Genomic DNA, 23,883 nt, shown 5'->3' with positions numbered 1-23,883 from the left:
AGTGTTAACCACTGCGTCACCGTGCCGCCCAGCATCATGTAATACATGTTCGCATCCCAATACAAAAGCAAGCATATTTTTAAAGTTAAACAATTTAATGATCAACATACTTACATCTATGTTCTGACTTTCCTCTGTTTCCAGGAATTGTAGCCTGTAATTGGGTTGTTATTCTAAGCGTCTGCATAACAGTAATGTGCGTCTTCGACAGAACAGGCAGAACGTTTGTGAAACTTCGCGCGACGAAGCGCCGTCAACGCAACCTCAGAACTTATAATTTACGGTAAGTCTGGATGGTTCTTCATTTACTGACTTACTAGCTTGTGATGCAGCAACTGGAAACTGGGTATAAAAAGTAATATTATTTTTGCAGAAGGAAGAGGGTAATGTCAGCACCAAACATATTCGTGAGCTACCCTGCTGTAATTTACTCGCTTCCAAAATTACAAAACGACGTTACTTTCCCACTGGGGGGTTTTCTACATTGTAGCCACAGCAGATCAAAGTGAATCACTGGGTGTGAAGCACTTTGAGGTTAGTTCTGTGGGACTGATGAGGTGCTTTGTAAATACAAGTTTTCTGCTTTTTGTGATTTTAAAGTTTGACATTTTCTTCAAATTTTGCCAAGTTCTGTTTTTTAGAACTGAATATTCTGGAACACAGTCAAACACTCAGAATGTGAGTGTTTGCTCTCGAGCAGGGATTTCCAAACCTTGGCTCATGATTGGATCGCACCCCCGCCCAATTTCTATTTACCTGTATCAAAGAAGAGTCACATTAGCCTCGAAATGTTCGCTCTGCTTTTCTCTCCACAGATACTGCCAGACCTGCTGAGTTTTTACAACAGTTTCTGTTTTTATTTCAGATCTCAAGCAACCATGGTATTTTGCTTTTTTATTTTTTTGGTCGCACTTTGCTGAGAGGGGAGGGAATGAGCTCCAAGGCAGCATCAGTGCCTGCCATGATAGCACACAATGTTTTTTTTCTGTTCCCAGTTTGCTGGGATGGAAAGGTACCTTCAAGTGACCCCTTGCATGGCACGGTCACATCAATCAATGGGAAACCCAATTGGATGATGATTGAATGGGTAAAGGAGGTCACATGGAGGGTTGGCGTGCAATGGTGGGGTAGGAAGGAGTCCGTTTGCAGAAAGATCGAGAATTCCTCATTGGCATGGTGCTTCTCTAATCTAGACCTGAACAATTGGGTTCAGTGAGTACATAAGATAACATTTTCACAAAATAGTTTAAAAATTCAAATTTTTGCAACCTTTAATAATTAAATATTCAATGTTACCAAGCTGCTGTTTTGTCTTTGACCCATGGGCTCATGCCCATTTCGAAGTTTGGAAAGTAATGCAGGACAGTCTGAAAGATTCTAACCTGTTTAATGCATTGACACGTGCATTTATGCATATAAGAAATATGCCAGAAATATGCAAATGATAAAATAGCAGCAGACAGTCTGGCTCAAGAAATCTGCCACCCTAACAGTAACCCAACCCCCAGCATCAATCTGTTTGCCTACGGTTGAATGACAAAATTATCTTTGAACATTTTTGTGCTGAATTTCCAATTACATCATAAGATGGATTTTGGAATTTTGAGTTAAAATTTATGATGCTTATTTTTGCTTCAGAATTTGTGGGCGACCTTAAAAAGAACTGTCTGTGCAGAGTCTGCACGTTCTTCCCTTGACTGGTTTCCTCCGGGTGCTCCGGTTTCCTCACACAAGCCCCGAAAGACTTTTCTGAGAAAAGACAATGCAGGATATTAAATTATTCAAATCAATAAGGCTGCAGGGGGTCAACTTTGGATATTTCATTTGCTGAAGGATAAGTGGCAACAGATTATATATATTGAGCACCTTGAAAATAGAAAAATAACCCAAATGAGTTACTAGAGGAGTATCAAAAACATGGATACCCAGACACTGGAAGCGATATTAGGAGATGTGACCGAAATTTTGTTTGAGTGGATTTACGGATATTCTTGAAGGACGAGAGGGAGATGTAGGGGGGTTTAGAAGTTCAGACTCTAGACTAGATCCTTTGGATGTTTTGGGGCAAGGAGTGGAACCTTTGCTGGATATGCTTAGATTGTGCAATCAAGCGTGGGTAATGTTCTCTTCTCTCTATTGAAGATACAAAGTCATTTTGGGATATCATTCCATGGACGCTGGCTGTCCTCTGTTGCCTCGCCAAAGAGTAATTCTTCAGGCCAAGAGACCAAACTGGGCATTAGCCATCATCAGTAGAAAATTGTCAAGAGTGGAATTACAGAAAAAATGTTACTTTCTCTAACCCTGAGACACCGCAATGTTCTGGTTGAGGCTAGTTTAGATGAGAATCGAAACTGGAATCTTCCTGGTGTCGTACCACAGTAAGTAGTCTGTTTATTGGTCATTGAAACAGAAAGCTTGAATGAATCCTTTTATCTGGTCTGTTTTCAAAAGATGCAATAAATCAATTAGACAGTTAACAACGATACAGTGGGTTTCTGCCATTATTTTTGTATCCACTTTTCTTTCTGTAGATGGAGCAATTAAAGTTAATTGGAAAAAATTCAATCAATGTTTTTGACTTTAGTTGCACGCACAGAATTAAGGGCTGAATTGGAAAAATAACAGCTGGTTTCACCCATGGTTCAGTTGGTAAACACACCAGGAAAGCTTCGGGATCAATCCATGGTCTGCACTGAGTTTACTAATCTCTGTTCAAATGTTGCAATTGGCTCTTGCAACACAGGAGTCAGTTTAAAGCCAAAACTGGTTTTAACTCCTGCTCTCTGTCAGTGACTTGTACTGTAAATAGTATCTGTGTCAGCACCAGAAGAAGACTGGGGCAGGTTGGGAAATGATACTGATGTCCCTGTGAGATGATCCACTGGCATTATTCACCCTCCAAAGACTCATACAGTCTAAATTTATGTTTGATGAATGGGGACTTGGGTGAGGTATCAGAAAGTGGTCAATGCTTGAAACAAATCCCAGTATTAGTCAGTACTTTTGAGAATGGGGAGAGCAAAGGCTGGGAAATTATTAAAAGAGCCATCAGTATTGTGCCCATTATTGATTTGTAAAAATCTCTAATTATATAAGGGCACCTTCTGAAGATAAAAATACAAGTCGTGCATTATTGTAACTATTCAAGACTGGCTCTGGTGAGCCTTTACCAGAAACTCTACAGAAATGTTATCGTATTTGTTGAATAATTTGGAAATTACCTGCAGCCCAGAAGCATACATCACTATTTCCTCAAATGCCGAGTTAGAAAACTTGCAAAAGTTGACCAGCAACTTAAAAACATCGACAGACCAAAAATGCATAGCAGAAAGAATGTATATTTATAAAATGCATTTCATATCATCAGGGGAATTCTTTTTTTAAAAAAAGCATTTTATTAAGGCATTTGTAATTTTTTAACAACTATTTCAAAAGCAAACATAATACAGTAAATAACACCCCCCCCAACCAACAACCACACACAGCCAACATGGCTTACACACCCAGTTCCCCAGTCCCCCTCCTCCACTCACTGATCCCGCCATAACTATCTCCCCCTACCCGCCTACCTCCCTATACCCCCACCCCCTTTTATTGTATCTGTTGACAGCTTAATTTTCTAAAAGAAGTCGATAAACGGTTGCCACATCCGGGCGAACCCTAACGCTGACCCTCTCAGGGCGAACTTAATCTTCTCAAGCCTGAGAGTCCCAACCATGTCACTCACTCAAACCCCCGATTTTGGGGGCTCCGAGTCCCTCCACGCCAATAAGATATGTCTCGGGCTACCAAGGAGGCAAAGGCCAAAAAGTCAGCCTCTATCCCCTGGACTCCTGGATCTTACGACACACCAGAAATCACCACCTCTGGACTCAGTGCCACCTTTACCTTTAATAGCGTAGACGTGACATCAGCAAATCCTTGCAGAATCCCCTAAGCTTCGGATATGCCCAGAACATGTGGACATGATTTGCAGGCCCTCCCCCACACAGCCCACACCTGTCCTCCACCCCTTCAAAGAACCTGCTCATACGGACCGCAGTCATACCTTAAATTGTATTAGGCTGAGCCTGGCACACCACGAGGACGCGTTAACCCTATTCGAGGCATCCTCTCACAGTCCCGCCTCTAATTCCTTGCCCAACTCATCCTCCCATTTACGTTTTACCTCCTCTATCTGGGTTCCCTCCCACTCCATCAGCTCTTTATAAATTTCCAAGACTAGAGCAGCACGGTGGCGCAGTGGTAGCACTGCAGTCTCACGGCGCCGAGCCCAGGTTCGATCCTGGCTCTGGGTCACTGTCCGTGTGGAGTTTGCACATTCTCCCTGTGTTTGTGTGGGTTTCACCCCCTCAACCCAAAGATTTGCAAGGTAAGTGGATTGAACACGGTAAGTTGCCCCTTAATTGGAAAAGACTGAATTGGGTACTCTCAATTTATAGAAAAAATCAATCAATCAATAAATTTCCAAGACCTTCCCCTCCCCCACTCCCGTTTTCAAAACTACCTTGTCCTGTATCCCTGGGGCGGTAGAAGCGGAAAGGTCGAAACCTGCCTTCGTACAAAGTCCCTCACCTGCAGATAACGGAACCCGTTCCCACCTGGCAGTTCAAAAACCTTCTCCAAGTCCTCTAAGCACGGAAAGCTGCCGTCAATGAACAGGTCCCCGAACCGCTCAATCCCAGCTTGCTGCCAACTCCGTCACCCCCCATCTAGTCCCCCCCGGCACAAGCCGGTGGTTGCCATAAATTGGAGTCCATACTGATGCTCCCTCCACTCTCCACTCCCATATGCTTCTGCCACTGCCCCCACGCCCTTAAAGCTGCCACCACCATCGAGCATGTGGAGTACCAAACCTGCGAGAACGACAGAGGTGCCATTACCAGTGCCCCTAAACATGTGCCCTTACATGACCCTGCCTCCACCTGCTCCCATACCGACCCCTCTCCCACTACCCACTTCCTGATCATTGCTATATTTGCTGTCCAATAGTAGTTCCTGAAATTCGGTCGGGCCAGCCCCCCTCCAGCAGCACCTTCTTTATCCGCGGGGTTTTACCCGCCCACACAAACCCAGAGATCACTGCATTCACCCTCTTAAAATAGGCTTTTGGATTAAAAATAGGGAGACACTGGAATATGAACAAAAATCTCAGGAGAACTGTCATCTTTACGGTCTGCACCCTCCCCGCCAGTGACAATGGGAGCATATCCCACCTCCGAAAGTCCTCCTTCATTTGCTCCACTAACCGAGCCAAATTCAGCTTGTGTAGCGGCTCCCACCCCCGCGCCACCTGGATTCCCAAATACCGTAAACGCCCTCCTACCATCTTGAATGGCATCCCCCCCCAATGCCCTCTCCTGCCCCCTGGCCCGGATTGCAAAGACCTCACTATTACCCATATTTATACTGGAATAGGTTTGACCGCGTATAGCGAGACTCTGAGCTCCCCCCACCCCCGAATATCCCCTGCCAGTTCTTCGACAGTCTGAGCCAAGGCAAACAGCAGTGGGGAGAGTGGACATCCCTGCCTCGTCCCCCGGTGCAGCCTGAAATAATCCAAACTCACTCGGTTCATCAGCACGCTCGCCACCGATGCCTGGTACAGCAACCGGACCCAGTCCACAAAACCCTGCCCAAACCCAAACTACTCCAGGACTTCCCACAGATACTCCCACTCCACCCGATCAAACGCCTTCTCATGGCGACCCACCACCTCGGAGGGCATCATAATCACTATTAAAAGCTTTCTGACGTTGGCCGTTAACTGCCTCCCTTCTACAAATCCCGTCTGGTCCTCCCCTATCACCCCTGGCACACAATCCTCTATTCACAAAGCCAAGATCTTGGCCAGCAATTTGGCATCCACATTCACAAGGGAGATTGGTCTATGAACCTCATTTTTCCGGATCTTTCTCCCGCTTCAGGATAAGGGAGATCGAGGCCTGTGACATGGTTGGGGGAAGTACCCCTCGCTCCCTAGCCTCATTAAACACCCTTAACAGCAAGGGCGCAGCGCCCCTGAGAATGTTATGTAAAATTCCACTGTCATCAGGGGAATTCTTTCAGTTGGAGATACTTTTGAAATGCAGCCCCCCCCCCCCCCCCCCCCCACTCCCCCACTGCAGCGTTTCCAGGTAAGTTGAAACTTCTGATGGGCAATTGATCTGCACAGGGAATCATCTGAAGTGCGATTTAAATCCCAAATATCAGATGCTTCCGAATGTCTTACAGCAATAGTTACCCAGAAAAACCATTTTTTAGCTTCTGGGTAACAATTTTATTGAACTCCGCTCCCCCGCCACACAAACATCTACACCCCCCCCCCCCCCCACCCCCGACTCACCTTCATGAATTAAGCTAACAGTGTAGTAGGTCATAGACTTATCAGAATTTAGGGTGCAGGTTTACCTTACATAATTAGTTTCGAATTCACAGGTGAAAATCTAAAGTATACGAAACAACGGTTTGCAGCACTGGTAAATTTAGAATTTATTGAAGGGAAAGGCAAGCACTGAACGCAATAAATATATCCTCTGAAGGAGCCTGCATCTTCAGATGAGTTCAGTTTTGGATATTTTATTTGATATGTTTTCTTGCGCTCTATCTTTTAAGTTAAAAATGATTTCTCATAGAGGGATCACATGTATGAAAATATAGGACTTTTTAAGGACTTCAATACACCATTATGGGATTCAGGAAATCTAACCACAGATATATCATGCTGATTTACAAACAGTAATCTATTCTCCCACGTACCCACTAAATCTGAATAGTTTTACATTCTAATTTCACAAGACAAAACAGACTGACAAATCAGAGCCAGTCCAGTCCTTGATTGCATGGCAACTCTGAAGCAGGCACACAATTACATGAATTGCGGATAAACCAATTTAGCAATTTTAATTAGTTTTATTTTTAATTATCCTCAGAAGGGATAAGCTTGAGCTTATTCCTTTGAAACTAAACCGTAAGACACCCTAGTTCTCATGAATGGTCACACATGGATACGAACATTTAGATGCTGATCAACCAGTTGAAATTTTCAGATATATGATGAGACGAAAAATTACTGTTCGCAATGGTATCAGGTGAATGCTTGACACATGATTTCTCTGTCTGCTATTTAAACACAGCAATTTAACTTACTGGAAATGTTTTAGTAATAATGAGAGACTAGGATCTGTGAAGGAACAAATAGATGTAAGTGTTCTGGCAGACAAGTTTAAAAGCTAATGCACATGAATAACAAGTAATGAAAAAGGAAAAGGAATGTCGTAGTTTATCTCAATTCAAAAGTTATACTCCCGTTGTACAGAGTCTGGATCAGGCTATACCTGGAATACTATGCAGAACCTTCCATTTCCACCAGAGGAGGGAATCATGGCAGGCAAGACCACTAAATTTGCCATGATAGAGAGGACTTCCAGTGGCGGCCATGGTGTGAGTGGTCGGAGACAGGGCAGCTCCTGCTCGAAGACACAGGAAAGAGCTCTTTTGATAAATACAGACGGTAAAGAAAGGGGATTCTGTGGGAAAATGTATGGACCACTACTGGAGTCTGTCCTCTAATCGTGTTGTCTCCGGGGGCCGGGGTACCCTACTGTCTCTTTTTTTGGAAGAAGTGCTTTATTTGCAGGTGTCTCATTTCCTGTCGTGTCGGCAGTTCCCAATCCTCCGTCAGTTCATCCAGAGTCGCCAGTCTGTGCCCTGCTGAAAAGTCCCTAACTGTCCGTCCCGTCTCGTCCTGTCTCCATTTCCTAAAGTTGGTGTCTAGCATAGCTGGGGGAAATTTGTGGTTGCCGCAGATTAGGGCCATAAGACCATAAGATGTAGGAGTAGAAGTAAGGCTATTCGGCCCATCGAGTCCACTCCACCATTCAATCATGGCTGATTTCAACTCCATTTACCCGCTCTCTCTCCATAGCCCTTAATTCCTCAAGAAATCAAGAATTTATCAACTTCTGTCTTAAAGACACTCAACGTCCCGGCCTCCACCGCCCTCTGTGGCAATGAATTCCACAGACCCACCACTCTCTGGCTGAAGAAATTTCTCCTCATCTCTGTTCTAAAGTGACTCCCTTTTATTCTAAGGCTGTGCCTCCGGGTCCTAGTCTCCCCTGCTAATGGAAACAACTTCCCTACGTCCACCCTATCTAAGCCATTCATTATCTTGTAAGTTTCTATTAGATCTCCCCTCAACCTCCTAAACTCCAATTAATATAACCCCAGGATCCTCAGACGTTCATCGTATGTTAGGCCTACCATTCATGGGATCATCCGTGTGAATCTTCGCTGGACCCGCTCCAGTGCCAGTATGTCCCTCCTGAGGTGTGGGGCCCACAATTGTTCACAGTATTCTAAATGGGGCCTAACTAATGCTTTATAAAGCTTCAGAAGTACATCCCTGCTTTTATAGTCCAAGCCTCTTGAGATAAATGACAACATTGCATTTGCTTTCTTAATTACGGACTCAACCTGCAAGTTTACCTTCAGAGAATCCTGGACTAGGACTCCCAAGTCCCTTTGCACTTCAGTATTATGAATTTTGTCACCGTTTAGAAAATAGTCCATGCCTCTATTCTTTTTTCCAAAGTGCAAGACCTCGCACTTGCCCACGTTGAATTTCATCAGCCATTTCTTGGACCACTCTCCTGAACTGTCTAAATCTTTCTGCAGCCTCCCCACCTCCTCAATACTACCTGCCCCTCCACCGATCTTTGTATCATCGGCAAACTTAGCCAGAATGCCCCCAGTCCCGTCATCTAGATCGTTAATATATAAAGAGAACAGCTGTGGCCCCAAAACTCCTCTCTGCCTTTTGCCTGACAGCCAATCGTCAATCCATGTTAGTACCTTGCCTCGAATACAATGGGCCCTTATTTTACTCAGCAGTCTCCCGTGAGGCACCTTATCAAAGGCCTTTTGGAAGTCAAGATAGATAACATCCATTGGCTCTCCTTGGTCTAACCTATTTGTTATCTCTTCAAAGACCTCTAACAGGTTTGTCAGGCACGACCTCCCCTTACTAAATCCATGTTGACTTGTCCTAATCCGACCCTGCACTTCCAAGAATTTAGAAATCTCATCCTTAACAATGGATTCTAGAATCTTGCCAACAACCGAGGTTAGGCTAATTGGCCTATAATTTTCCATCTTTTTCCTTCTTCCCTTCTTGAACAGGGGGGTTACAACAGCGATTTTCCAATCCTCTGGGACTTTCCCTGACTCCAGTGACTTTTGAAAGATCATAACTAACACCTCCACTATTTCTTAAGCTATCTCCTTTAGAACTCTAGGGAAAGTTCCGAACTCTCTTAGGATCTACATGATTGCTTTCAGTCCTTCCTGTGGCTTTGAGGTGTACAGGAGCAGGTCATCTGCATAGAGTGAAACTCTGTGCTCTCTGTCTCCTCTTTGGAAGCAAAAACAGGAAGGCACATTACTACCTGAATGGTTGTAAATTGGGAGAGGGGAGTGTGCAGAGGGACCTGGGTGCCCTTGTGCACCAGTTGCTGAAGCATGCAGGTGCCGCAGGCGGTAAGGAAGGCTAATGGTATGTTGGCCTTCATTGCGAGAGGTTTCGAGTACAGGAGCAGGGATGTGTTATTGCAATTATACAGGGTCTTTGTGAGGCCATGCCTGGAATATTGTGTGCGGTTTTGGTCTCCTTTTCTGAGTAAGATGTTCTTGCTCTCGAGGGAGTGCAGCAAAGATTTACCAGACTGATTCCAGGGATGGTGGAACTGTCATATGGGGAGAAATTGACTAGGATAGGATTGTTCTCGCTGAAGTTCAGAAGAATGAGGAGGGATCTCATTGCGACTTATAATGTTCTAAAATGACTAGACAGGTGTTATGGGCTAGCGTTTAGAAAACTCCAAAGTATATCATGGAGTTCACCTGACCTAAAACTGTTTATTTATTTTGGTTACGATGAGCACAAGGGCTTGCCTTTCAGGTGTTATTCAAAAGAGGCCGTAAGCACTTTTAATCAAAAACTTTATTCTACAAATTTAGATAACATTTTTATAAACACACACAGTAAGCATTTTTATCAACTACCAACATAAATGCCCCACACAGCTACAGCACTCTTAAGTATTACCTTTAATAAATTTCCCCCTTAAACTGTTGCAATTTAATAACAAGATCCCATTATTCAGGAAAAGATACAGGGAAGATGCTCCCGATGATGGGTGTGTCTAGAACCAGGGGTCACAGTCTGAGGATTGGAGTCCAGTTACTAGTGGTGTACCACAAGGATCTGTTTTGGGGCCACTCTGTTTGTCATTTTTATAAATGACCTGGAGGAGGGCGTAGAAGGATGGGTGAGTAAATTTTCAGATGACACTAAAGTCGGTGGAGTTGTGGACAGTGCGGAAGGATGTTACAATTTACAGAGGTACATAGATAAGCTGCAACGCTGGGCTGAGAGGTGGCAAATGGAGTTTAATGCAGAAAAGTGTGAGGTGATTCATTTTGGAAGGAATAACAGGAAGACAGAGTACTGGGCTAATGGTAAGATTCTTGGCAGTGTGGATGAGCAGAGAGATCTCGGTGTCCATGTACATAGATCCCTGAAAGTTGCCACTCAGGTTGAGAAGGTTGTTAAGAAGGCGTACGGTGTGTTAGCTTTTATTGGTAGAGGGATTGAGTTTCGGAGCCATGATGTCATGTTGCAGCTGTACAAAACTCTGGAGTATTGCGTGCAATTCTGGTCGCCGCATTATAGGAAGGATGTGGAAGCATTGGAAAGGGTGCAGAGGAGATTTACCAGAATGTTGCCTGGTATGGAGGGAAGATCTTATGAGGAAAGGCTGAGGGACTTGAGGCTGTTTTCGTTAGAGAGAAGAAGGTTAAGAGGTGACTTAATTGAGGCATACAAGATGATCAGAGGATTGGATAGTGTGGACAGTGAGAGCCTTTTTCCTCGGATGGTGATGTCTAGCACGAGGGGACATAGCTTTAAGTTGAGGGGAGATAGATATAAGACAGATGTCAGGGGTAGGTTCTTTACTCAGAGAGTAGTAAGGGTGTGGAATGCCCTGCCTGCAACAGTAATGGACTCGCCAACACTAAGGGCATTCAAATGGTCATTGGATAGACATCTGGACGATAAGGGAATAGTGTAGATGGGCTTTAGAGTGGTTTCACAGGTCGGCGCAACATTGAGGGCCAAAGGGACTGTACTGCGCTATAATGTTCTATGTTCTAAGCAGGATTTGGCTATTGAGCTGGATGATCAGCCATGATCGTGATTAATGGCGGAGCAGGCTTGAAGGGCCAAAAGGCCTCCTCCTGCTCCTATCTTCTATGTATCGAAGACTTGATAGGCCGAGTGGCCTCCTTCTGCACTGTGGGGATTCTATAATTATAAGGCAGTAATGCACTTCACTCAATCAGCAACCCCCATGTGCTTTACCCATGAGATTTATGATGCTACTTTAGCCCCTTGATCAGATATCTACTTTGCAATTGTTTCCACATATTTGATATCCTTAAATATTGTTTTGTATTCTTATAGACAGCTTGAAAGTCGCTCATATATTTTTAACAGGTAACAGAGATTTGTTCCATTATGGATTAAATGCTCAAGCCTGACAGCTATTTTTCCATTTAGATTGAATTTAGGTAGTCACCTTGGCTTCATTCTATCTATAGCAATTGCTCATTAAAAATTGGATTTTGCTGTGCTTTGTTTGAAGCATTTAATGAAAAAAATTCCATTATGACAGGCTAATATTCTTCAATCAGTTGTTTAATGGATATATTATGTGTTTGGCATGGTTTATAAGGAGCTGGTCAAATCTAAAAGTCTCATCTTCAATCCTGGTCTATAGCTGTTATCAGTTGGAACAGCTTTTAGGATGCTACAGCTGGATGTCTATGACAATAGGCTCAGGTTTAAGCCCAATGTCCGACAGTATGGAACAACTTTAACACTCCCCATTTGTGCTGATATGTAAAGAATACCCTCTTGGGGAGACACTAACATTTGTGCATCTGTAAGCTGGAAGGGTTGATGTCTTCAGGAGAGCAGAGGAGAAGCGTAGGAGAAAGATTGCCAGCCAAACCAAAACATAATGAGCCTGGGAGAGGTTTTGCAAATAGTTAACATTTAAGTCCAGACCACCTGCTCCAGTGTGTGCCCTTGAGAATATCATATCTGGAGCTGTGGAGCGGGGTTTGCTTGAACCATTGGGAGTTGTGACTGATGCAAGAAGTTCAGGATTCTCTTCAGACACTTATTATATCTTTCAGTTATTCAGATTTTGAAGTTGGATAAGCATGGGAAGGCATCTTTAAAACTGATCTCTTAGTGTATTAGCCTTGCATCTTAGTCTTAGTGTATTAAACTTTGTCAACTATCTTTTAAGGCTATAAATGCATATTTTTTTGATCCAGCCATCGCTTGGAGGAAGAACAGGCCAGTAGCTGGAGCCGGAGATTGAAATTTTTTCTTTGTTGTACCCGTACACAGGACACACAGACGGTAAGTATCTTAGTTTTCCCAGTTGGGGTTTCTTTTCGATAGTTAAAATAACCACATCAACTTGATGTGCAGTTAACGAACAATCTGAATTTTAAAAATAGCAGACATTTGGTTGTTTTATTCATTTACGGGATGTGGGTGTCGGCTGGTTAGGCCAGCACTTATTGCCCATTCCAAGTTGCCCTTCAGAAGGTGGTGGTGAGTTGCCTTCTTGAACTGCTGCAGTCCTCGAGGTGTAGGTACACCCACTGTGCTGTTAGGGAGAGAGTTACAGGATTTTGCCCCAGAAACAGTGAAGGAACGGCAATGTATTTCCAAGTCAGGATGGTGAGTGACTTGGAAGGGAATCTCCCAGGTGATGGGGTTCCCAGGTATCTCCTGCTGTTGTCCTTCTATATGGTAGTGGTCATGGGTTTGGAAGGTGCTGTCTAAGGAACCTTGGTGAGTTACTGCAGTGCATCTTGTAAATGGTACACACCCTGCCACTGTTCGTCGGTGGTGGAGGATTTGAATGTTTGTGGGAGGAGGAGCAATCAAGCGGGCTGCTTTGTTCTGCATGGTGTCAAGCTTCTTGAGTGTTGTTGGAGCTGCGTTCAACCAGGCAAGTGGAGGGTATTCCATTGCACTCCTGATTTGTGCCTTGTAGATGGTGGACAGGCTTTTTGGGGGTGGGGGTGGGGTCAGGAAGTGAGTTACTCGCCGTAGGATTCCTAGCCTTTGACCTGCCCTGGTAGCCACAGTATTAATGTGGCTAGTCCAGTTCAGTTTCTGATCAGTGGGAACCCCCATCTTGCCCCTTGTTAATATATCTAGGACTTTAATGGGTTAGTCAGATAATGGTCAAATTATGCTGTGAAACATATCCTGTGTCAAGTTGTACTGTTTTGATTCTATTTAGGGTACATTTTTTCATATTCATTCATGGGATATGAGTGTCACTGGATGGCTAGCATTTATTGCCCATCCCTAATTGCCCTGGAGGACGTGGTGAGCTGCCTACTTGCACCTCTGCAGCCCATGCAGAGTAGGTATACCCAAGTGCTCTTCGGGAGGGAATTCTAGGATTTTGTCCCAGTGGCAGTGAAGGAACAGTGGTATATTTCCAAGTCAGGCTAGTGAATGGCTTGGAGGGGATCTTTCATGTGGTATTCTCATGTATCTGCTGCCCTTGACCTTCCAGATGGTAGTGGTCGTGGGTTTGGAAAATGCTGTCTGAGGAGTCTTGGTGATTCCTGCAGTGTGTCTTGTAGGTGGCAATGATGCTGCCTCTGCTTTTGTGGTGGAGGATGTGAATATTTGTGGATGGGGTGCCAATCCTGCAGGCTGCTTTGTCCTGGATGGTGTCGAGCATTTTGAGTGTTGTTGGAACTGCACCCATCTGGGCAAATGGGAGAGTATTCCATCACACTCCTGATTTGTGCCTTGTAGATGGTGTGGACAGGCATGAAAGCCACGCTTGCAACCCTGTGACATATATCACTGAAAGAGACCATTTGACCCATACCTGGGAGACTGTTACCTGAATTGATCACCTTTTTTTTGTGAAGAACTCAGAACAATAAGAAATGGTAGCTGAAAAAGATCATTTGGCCTCTCAAATCTGAAAAATACCAAATGTCAGAAATAGGATTTGAATCCACACCTCCAGAGGAGATTGCAACTCAAGACAGTACTTTAGACCAGGGTTTTTCAAAGTGCGGGTCGCAGATGGGTGTTGGGAGGGGTCACAGAACGATCAGTTGCGCAATTTTCACTGTGGTCTAGATTGTGGGAGAAGCACCCAATGGCCACTGAGTGCATCATCCGTGGAGAACTTTCTCAACGTGCTTCGGAGTGTTCCTGCTGTTCACAGACATTCTCTCCAATGTCCAGCATGATGAGGCTCAACCACATGTACAGCTGGCAGCCCATTAAGAACTCCGAAGGTACTACCCTGGTAGTGGCGTGAGGTGCGGTGCAGTGATAGAAGAGGAAATTGGCCAGACTGGGTTCTGGGGAACCGGATGTCTGCTTCCGCGTGTCGAACTTAAAAGTCTGTACCACCCGTTCGGCCAATCGATTAGAAGATGGGGTGGTAAGGTGCTGTCCGTACATGGCGGACCTGTTCATCTTCATGAAAGCGCAGAATTCCTCGCTCGTGAAAGCTATGCCATGTCTGACACTACCTCCCCGTGAAGCCTATGGGTGCTGAATGTTTGTCGGAGCTTCTCAATCATAGCCCGCGACGTCATCGTGCACATGCGGTGGACTCCCATCCTTCGAATCGGCATCTACAATGAGTAATTACTTGGCTCCTTGGAAAGGTCCCGCAAAATCCACGTGGAGTCGGGACCAAGGCCAGCCTGGCCAATCCCAGCCTCGCTGCCTGTCTAAAGTTCCTGGTGAGTGACCGCATGGAAGCGATTAATGTTAGAAAAACTCAATATTTATTTTCCCTACTCAATACAATTCCTACTCCCCGAAGGGTCTCCCGCACCCGGCCCACACTTGGGCCAGGCTAATTATGTCCCATGGATCCTTTGCTTAGGAGTGTACCTCCACCCTCTCATCGGGATAGATCATATTCAAGTGAGGCCAGGGAGACTCTGATGTTGCAGACCCCGTGGCCTCCATCGGGTTATAACATGTGGAAAATCCGCACTCTCTGGTTCTGGAGGAAAGTTTAACACTGCACCTACCATCATAATGATCCATCACTTTTTGCTGAAACCGGCATAATTATCAATAGTTTTGAAAATTAATTCTAAGAATTATTCCTCTGCCATCAATTGCAAAGTACAACTGCTAACTGGCTTCTTTATGCTCCAGATGGGGAGCTTGCCTTGGGGGTGCAGGCCCCCTAGAATGGGGGTCCATTCTAGGCTGGTACGCATCACCTTGCCTAGCAAGATGATGAAAAATAATTTGCCTCATTTATATATCGGACTTGGGAGGTCATTGCACAAATTAAATTAACTTTATCATCTGGTCCTGATTAGACAGCTTCATTGGTCACAGAAAGAGATGTACTACGTGTCATTAAAATAACAGTTGTATCTCACCTATTTTTGACAGTGCCACAATTTCTTCCTGTAGCTTGTGGTTCATAGCCTCCAGCTGCTGTTTTTTGGACGGGAAGGCTGTACTGTGTCAAATCTTCCTTGCAGCCCATTCTATCTTTCATTGTTGCTCTCAGGCCTTTCTGACAGGCAGACCTTTCCATAATTGAGTCAAAGAGAGAATGCTTTTGAAATCATCCAGCTTGATTGAGATCTCAATCCATTTGCAACAAAATCAGTGAGAAGATATTTACCCTGGCTCTTGAGCTGTTCTGCACCTTCTGGCTGATAGTTTCATATGTGTCTATGGTTCAACAAAAATTTAACAGCGTTACAGGAGGGCAAAAAGAGGACATGAAATTGTTTTGGCAGATAAGGCAAAGAAAAATCCAAAGAGCTTTTACAGATACATAGGGTAAAAGGGTGACTAGGGAGAGGGTAGGACCTCTTAAGGATAAACAAGGTCATCTATGTGCAGATCCAGAAGGGATGGGAGAGGTCCTAAATGAATATTTCTCGTCAGTATTTACTGTTGAAAAGGCAGGAAATTGGGGGAATAAAAGTGATGTCTTGAGGAGTGTACGTGTTACAGAGAAGGAGGTGCTAGAGGTATTAAAGCGCATCAAGATAGATAAATCTCCGTGACCTGAAGAAATGTATCCCAGGACGTTGTGGGAGGCTAGGGAGGAAATTGCTGACCCCCTAGCAGAGATATTTGAATCATCGACAGCCACAGGCGAGATGCCTGAAGATTGGAGGGTAGCAAATGTTGTGCACTTGTTTAAGAAGGGCTGTGGGGATAAACCTGGGAACTACAGACTGGTTAGCCTTACTTCTGTAGTGGGTAAATTGTTAAGAGTTCGAAGGTATTCTGAGGGACAGGATCTACAGGCATTTAGACAGGCAAGGGCTAATTAGGGAAAGTCAGCATGGCTTTGTAAGGGGAAAGTCATGTCTCACCAATTTGATTGAGTTTTTTGAAGGGGTAACCAAGAAGGTAGATGATGGCAATGCAGTCATCGTTGTCTACATGGACTTTAGCAAGGCCTTTGACAAGGTACCGCATGGTAGGTTAAATCTCACGGAATCCAGGGTGAGGTAGACAATTGGATACAAAATTGGCTTGGCGACTGAAGCCAAAGGGTGGTTGTGGAGGGTTGTTTTTCAAACTGGAGGCCTGTGGCTCGCTGTGTGCCTCAGTGATCGGTGCTGTTATTTGTTAAATATACTAATGATTTGGATGAGAATGTAGGAGGCATGGTTAGTAAGTTTGCAGATGACACACGACTGGAGCGTGGGAGGTTTAGAGGTGATCTTATAGAGATCTATAACATAATGAGGGGCATAGATAAACATCTTTTCCCAAAGGTGGAGGAGTCTAGAACTACAGGGCATTGGTTTAAGGTGAGAGGGGAGAGATACAAAAGAGACCAGAGGGGAAATTTCTTCACACACAGGGTGGTGAGCATCTGGAACAAGCTGTCAGAGGCAGGTACAATTTTATCCTTTAAAAAAACAGTGAGACAGTTAATGGGCAGGATTTTGTTTCTGTCTCTAACTTCAGACATCACTTCCCCACTGTCAGACTTTAATGTGCCAACCTCTCTGCATCCATTGTTTGCTCCTGACATGGTTGAAGAATGTTTTAATGCAATAACAATCTGTCACGCAAAAATTGACCTTCAGGTAAAAAGATGAGAAAAATAAAAATGGAAAATAAGTCTGGATGTATTGATGCCTTTCAATAAGCCAAACAGATGAGAACCTCATTATTCAGACCGTGTTGTTCATGGCAAAACAGGAGCTAAATTATGTAACCTTCATGCTGTGCGTTATGGCATACAAGGACAATTTTTTTTCATGTTATAAAATTTTACATGAGTTCAACTGAGACAGGTAAAATTTAATTAGGACAAATTGATTGCTTTCTGGTTAGTTGCCCCAGGAACAGGTGTGCTTTTCCAAATAATTTCCACTCCTATAATTAAAATCCCAAAATAGCATTTGTTGTGAGTAATAAAATGAAGCTGTGGCTGTGTGCTTGTCATGGAAACAGTAGAGAGCCAATTAGATGCAGACTGCTGGAGAGGTGGTGATTAACATGGTTTCTGGCAGCATTTATAACAGTTAGAAAAATGTAACTGAAACTATAGTATGTAAAGGATTTTGTAATATGCAATTATGCAACAGTATTGGAACTTTAAAAAAAAATCCTATATTAAATGTGAAACCGTTGAAATAGTAGTGTTAAATGTTGAAACTCACCAAAACTTCTTCAACAGCACCTTCAAACCTGCAACCTCTACCACCTAGAAAGGTAAGGGCAACAGATATATGGAAGCACCACCAATTGCAGGTTCCCCTCCAACCCACACACCATCCTGACTTGGAACTTTACTGCCGATCCTTCAGTGGAACTCGCCCCTGAACAACTCTGTGGATATACCAAAACCACATTGACTGCAGCAGTTCGAGAAGGCGGCTCACCACCACCCACTTGAGGGTAATTCGGGATGGATAATAAACACTTTTTCCTAGCCAGTGACACCCATGTGCGGTGAAAGAATAAAAAGATAAATACACCTGTTACCAGTTCTTCAAAATGTAGACCAAAGCAACAGACTATTAGCCACATTGCTATGCATTCACATTAAGTGAAATTATGTCACATTCCATAAAATATGAGATCAGTGCCCATTCTTTTGCATTACACCTATCCACAGCTGGTGTGATGCAATTCCACATAGACATGAGAACTTGAACGTTCAGACATTTTTTTGAGGGTTGAGGATTGTGCAGAATCTCATATTGCTAAATTACCTTCACAAAGAGTGAGAATTCACTCATATTATGCCAGACCTTTCTTTTTCTTTTAAATTTGGAGTACGCAATAATTTTCTTTTACTAATTAAGGGGCAATTTAGCGTGGCTAATCCACCTAAGCTGCACATTTTTGGGTTGTGGGGGTGAAACCCACGCAGACACGGGGAGAATGTGCAAACTCCACTCGGACAGTGACCCAGGGACGAAATTTGAACCCGGGTCCTCAGCGCCGTAGTCCCAGTGCTAACCACTGCGCCACATGCCACCCATTTCCCAGACCTTTCTATAAACAATAATTTGTTTTTATATTTTCCACCAATGCATTGTCTGACATTTTTTTCAAGTTCTACGGCACTGCATTTATTTTAATGCAAGGAGCCTGATGGGTAAGATTCATGAACTCAATGTCGATCAGCACATGGAATAATGACATTATTGCAATCACAGAAACTTGATTGAAAGAAGAGTAGGACTAGCAGTTGAACGTCCCAGGGTATAAAGGTTTCAGGTGTGAAAGAGGGAACAAGTAAACGAGGAAGAGGAATTGCATTACTGATTAGGGAGAACCATGACAGTACTCAGGGATGACATCTCAGTAGGTTCCTCAAATGAAGCCATATGCGTCGAACTTAGTAACAAAAAGAGGGGTGATCACATTGCTGGGAGTGTATTATAGGCCCCCAAACAGTCAGGGAGAGATAGAAGGACTGTTATGTAGGCAAATCTCTGAGAATTGTAAGAAAAATCAGGTAATAATAGTAGGCGATTTCAATTTCCCCAGTATTAACTGGGACAGTCAAAGTGTGAAATATTTAGCGCCTGAAGAATTCTTAAAATGCATCCTGGACAACTTTTTATGCTAAAACATTGAAAGTCCTACCAGGGAGGGGACAGTGCTGGATCTACTGTTAGAGAATGAAGCCAAGCAAGTAGTTGAAGTTTCAGTTGGGGAGCAAATGGGCGGCATGGTAGCACAGTGGTTTGCACTGCTGCTTCACAGCGCCAGGGTCCCAGGTTCTATTCCCGGCTTGGGTCACTGTCTGTGTGGAGTCTGCACGTTCCCCCGTGTCTGCGTGGTTTCCTCTGGGTGCTCCGGTTTCCTCACACAACTCCCGAAAGACGTGCTTGTTCGGTGAATTGGACATTCTGAATTCTCCCTCTGTGTACCCGAACAGGCACTGGAGTGTGGCGACTAGGAGATTTTCACAGTAACTTCATTGCAGTGTTAATGGAAGCCTACTTGTGACAGTAGAGATTATTATTATTATTTTGGAAACAATGGCCATAAGTCAGCAGAATTTAAGGTAGTTATATAAAGGGACAAAGATAGACTGGAAATTAAGATTCTGAACTGGGGGAGGGCCAATTTTAATAAAATATGACAGGATCTGTATAAAGTTAACTGGAAGCAGCTGCTTGTAGGAGAATCTACATCAGAGCCATGGGATTCATTCAAAAAGGAAATGGAGAGAGTACAGAGCCAACATGTTCCTATGATAGTGAAGGGTGGGAGCAATAAGTTCAGAGAATCATGGATGTCAAGGGGTATCCAGGGTTAGATAAGGAGAAAAAGAGAGGCTTACAGCAGATACTGAGGGCTCAAAACAGCGGAGGCCCTAGAGGAATATAAAAAGTGCAGGGGGTTACTTAAGAACCCCCTGAAAAAGCACTGGTGGGTAAAATAAAGGAAAATCCGAAGGTGTTTTATAAGTATATTAAGGGCAGGAGGTTCACCAGGGTAAGGGTAGGGCACATTAGGGACCAATGTGGCAATTTGTGTGTGGAACCAGAAGATAGGTGAGGTTTTAAATGAGTACTTTGCATCTGTGTACACTACTGAGAAGGATGATGTAGGTATAGAAATCAGGGAGCCGCATTGTAATTACTTGAATGACTTAACATTGAGATGCAGGAGGCATTAACAGTTTTAATGGGCCTAAAATTGGACAAATCCCTGCGACCAGATGAGATATATCCCAGATAGCTGTGGGAGGCAAAGGAGGAGATTGTAGCAGCTCAGGCAAAAATGTTCAAATTTTCTCTGGCCACAGGAGAGATACTGGAGGACAGCTAATGTGGTGCCATTATAACTGATTATTCGGTTCACTTCTGACTCACAAGCTTTTTCTCCTCCAAGAGCTGACAAATCCCCATCTCTCTCTGACCCACAAATCGTCTCTCAAATCTCTACTTTTTCTGTGTCTGCCACTGGATCGCTGTCACTAAGAACAGTAAAGCATTTCTACTTTGTGTTTTACTTACAAAATCACTGACATTCAACCCCTGTTAACCCATCTCTTTTACTTCCGGCATTGTAAAATTTCATTAAAAAAAAAATATAGAAACAAACAAACCCAAAAGACCGAAAGACTTCTAGCCACAAATCCAACCAGACACCCAGGCACAAATGTTCACAAACAAAACCTTTCTTAACAGACATGGACATATAATATATATATTTATATATATAAACAATATATCAATTCAACTTAAATTTATACATTGTTCACAACAAAAGTGAAAAGTTTAATTTGTCAAATGAGCTGATTGAGCCAAACAGCAATGTTATTATTTCTTGTGCCTCTTATTTCTTGCATCTTGCTTACCAAATATTTATTTTTCCATTTCTTTCATTTTACCAATTTTGCTTCTCTCTGTTAATCTTTGCACCCCAGCTGTGAGATTTGTACTGTTTACTCTCACTAGAAAACAAAACACTATCAGGTGTCAACCTCAATTCAGTGGTGGCATTCTTACATCTGGGGCGGAATTCTCCCCCCCCCACCCCCACGCCGGGTGGGGGAATCGCCGGGGTGTCGCGCGTGTCCCGCCACGCCGCTCCGACACCCGCACGCAATTCTCCCCCCCCAAACTGGCGTGGCGAGAATCACGGCTGGCCGCTCGAATAATCGCCGCTCGCCATTTGCAACGGGCGAGCGGCGATTCTCCAGCCCGGATGGGCCGAGCCGCCTGCCCAACACGACGGGTTCCCGCCGGCGCCATCCACACCTGGTCGCTGCCGGGGGAACAGCGCGGGAACGCTGGGGGGATGGCCTGTGGAGAGGAGGGAGGTTCCTGCACCGGGGGGGGGCTCAAATGGGGTCTGGCCCGCGATCGGTGCCCACCGATCGGCGGGCCGGCCTCTCTGAAGGAGGACCTCCTTTCCACCGCCGCCCCGCAAGATCCATCCGACATCTTCTTGCGGGGCGGCCTCGGGGAGGACGGCAACCGCGCATGCACGGGTGACGTCACTTATGCGGCACCGCTTTTATGCGGCGCCAAGGCCCGGCGGCTTAAATGATGCGACGCCGCTCCTAGCCCCCCCCCCCCCCCGGGGTGGGAGAATAGGAGGCTGGGAGCGGGCTCCGACGCCTGAGTGAAACACTCCGGTTTTCACTCCGGCGTCGGCACTTAGACTCCCGATGGGAGAATTGCACCCCTGAGTCCTAAAAATTGTGATTTCAAGCCTTCTTCGAGAGACCCGAGAACTTAATCTAGGCTAATAATCCGGTGTTATTGAAGGAGTACTACACCGGCAAGAGATGTCTTCTGGATGAGAGATAAACGTGGCCTTTTTATTGGGCATGCGCACAATATCCTATATAATATATGCTTTCTGTATATGTGTGTGTGTATATAGCATCTACACTAATATATATATATATATATATATATAATATATATTTGTACGTGCACACACACACACCAACTACATCAAGGTGAAGCTATTCTGACATCCATGATAGTGACTCCATTTGAGAGTCCTCCATTAGAGCTATTAACCCTCATGCAAGAGAGCTGCCATGAATTAACTGTATATGGACCTGAGATTTGCAATCCTAAAGTCGATTTATTTTTTAAAAATGAGACATGGTTGCATCCAATTAAGAGTGATGTCATTGTGATAAAAATGGTTTACACCAGGTGTGATGTTTCTTCTTCCCCTACTAAATAAGCATCTGTGCATTTTTACATGAATGCTGTGCTCCTTTATCATACCTAACTGACTTAGGATTTTTATTTTTCTACTATCAGCTGTGTTTCTTTTTCACAGGATGCCTATTCTGAAGTTGCTTTTCTTTTTGCTGAGTTCTTCCGAGACTTGGACATTGTGCCCTCTGACATCATTGCTGGTCTTGTATTATTGCGTCAGAGACAGAGGACCAAGCGATTTGCTGTCTTGGATGAGGTAGGAAATAGATTCTGTGATGTTTGGGGTTGTGGGTTCTTTGTTTTGTGTAGGCAGTAGGGGTTTTGTGTGACTTAGGATGGGCAATCGGGAGTATTAACAAAACCCTTGATGGAGATTTTCTGCCCTCCCGTTGATTGTGATCCAACACTTTTCGGGCTTCTTACCAGAGGTGGTTTTCTGATCCTGGATTTTTTCCAACACTAGGGTCTGAAGATGGACTGCCTGACCTGCGTTGGGGTGTCATGCCAGTCTGAAGACAAAGGCTTGCTGTAGCAGGCCACTTGGCTGTGCTTTCCTCATTTGCATACACATAGAAACAGAAAATAGGAGTAGGAAATTCAGCCCTTTGAAATGAAATGAAATGAAAATCGCTTATTGTCACAAGTAGGCTTCAAATTAAGTTACTGTAATGAGCCTACTCCCCCATTCAATTTGATTAAGGCTGGCCTTCTATCTCAGTGTCATACTCCTGCACTCGCCCCATACCCCTTGACACCTTTAGAATCCAGAAATCTGTCTATTTCCTTCTTAAATATATTCAATGACTAGGCCTCCACAGCTTCTGTGGTACAGAATTCCATAGGTTCACCACCCTCTGAATGAAGAAGCTTTTCCTCATCCCCAGCCCTAAAAGGCCTACCTCATGTCCTGAGACTGTGACCTCTTGTTCTCGACCCCCCTCAGCCAGAGGAAACAACATTCTTACATGCAGTGCGTCCAGCTCTTCTCAGAATTTTGTATGTGATAATGAGATTCTCCCTCAATCTTCCAAACTCCAGTGAATACAATGTAGGGGCTGGTTTAGCACAGTGGGCTAAGCAGCTGGTTTGTAATGCAGAACAATGCCAGCAACGCGGGTTAAATTCCCGTATCGGCCTCCCCGAACAGGCGCCGGAATGTGGCGACAAGGGGCTTTTCACAGTAACTTCATTGAAGCCTACTTGTGACAATAAGTGATTATTATTATTACAGTCGACCCAATTTCTCATACTGCAATCCTGTCACCCCAGGAATCAGTCTGGTGACCGTTCGCTGAACTCCCTCCATGGTAAGTATATTCTTTCTTCAGTAAAGAGATAAAAACTGCACACAATACTCCAGGTGTGGTCTCACCAAGACCCTGAACAGCTGCAGCAAGACATCCTTGGTCTTATACTCTGCAATTAAGGCCAACATGCCATTTGCCTTCTTAATTGCTTGCCTCACCTGCATGCTTCTTTTCAGTGACTGGTGTACAAGGACACCCAGATTCCTTTGTATGTCAACATTTCCCAATCTCTCACCATTTACATAATTCTCTGCCATTCTATTTTTCTGTCCAAAGTGGATAA

At 44.3% G+C, this 23,883-nt stretch overlaps 1 protein-coding gene across 1 annotated transcript in view; it reads left to right on the top strand.

The window, feature by feature from the left end:
- Positions 1-23,883, top strand: part of dagla (diacylglycerol lipase, alpha) — a 533,527-nt gene that overhangs the window by 393,501 nt on the left and 116,143 nt on the right. Inside the window, exons 8-10 of the mRNA XM_072517705.1 lie at positions 145-283; positions 12,412-12,499; positions 22,415-22,549. Of these exons, the coding sequence (XP_072373806.1) occupies positions 145-283; positions 12,412-12,499; positions 22,415-22,549 (362 nt within the window). The remainder of the gene's footprint in view (positions 1-144; positions 284-12,411; positions 12,500-22,414; positions 22,550-23,883) is intronic.

This window comes from Scyliorhinus torazame, chromosome 10, assembly GCF_047496885.1.
Source record: "Scyliorhinus torazame isolate Kashiwa2021f chromosome 10, sScyTor2.1, whole genome shotgun sequence".
Classification (NCBI taxonomy): Eukaryota; Metazoa; Chordata; class Chondrichthyes; order Carcharhiniformes; family Scyliorhinidae; genus Scyliorhinus; species Scyliorhinus torazame.
Note: the sequence above shows the minus strand (reverse complement) of the source record. Positions and strands in the feature narration are given on the sequence as shown.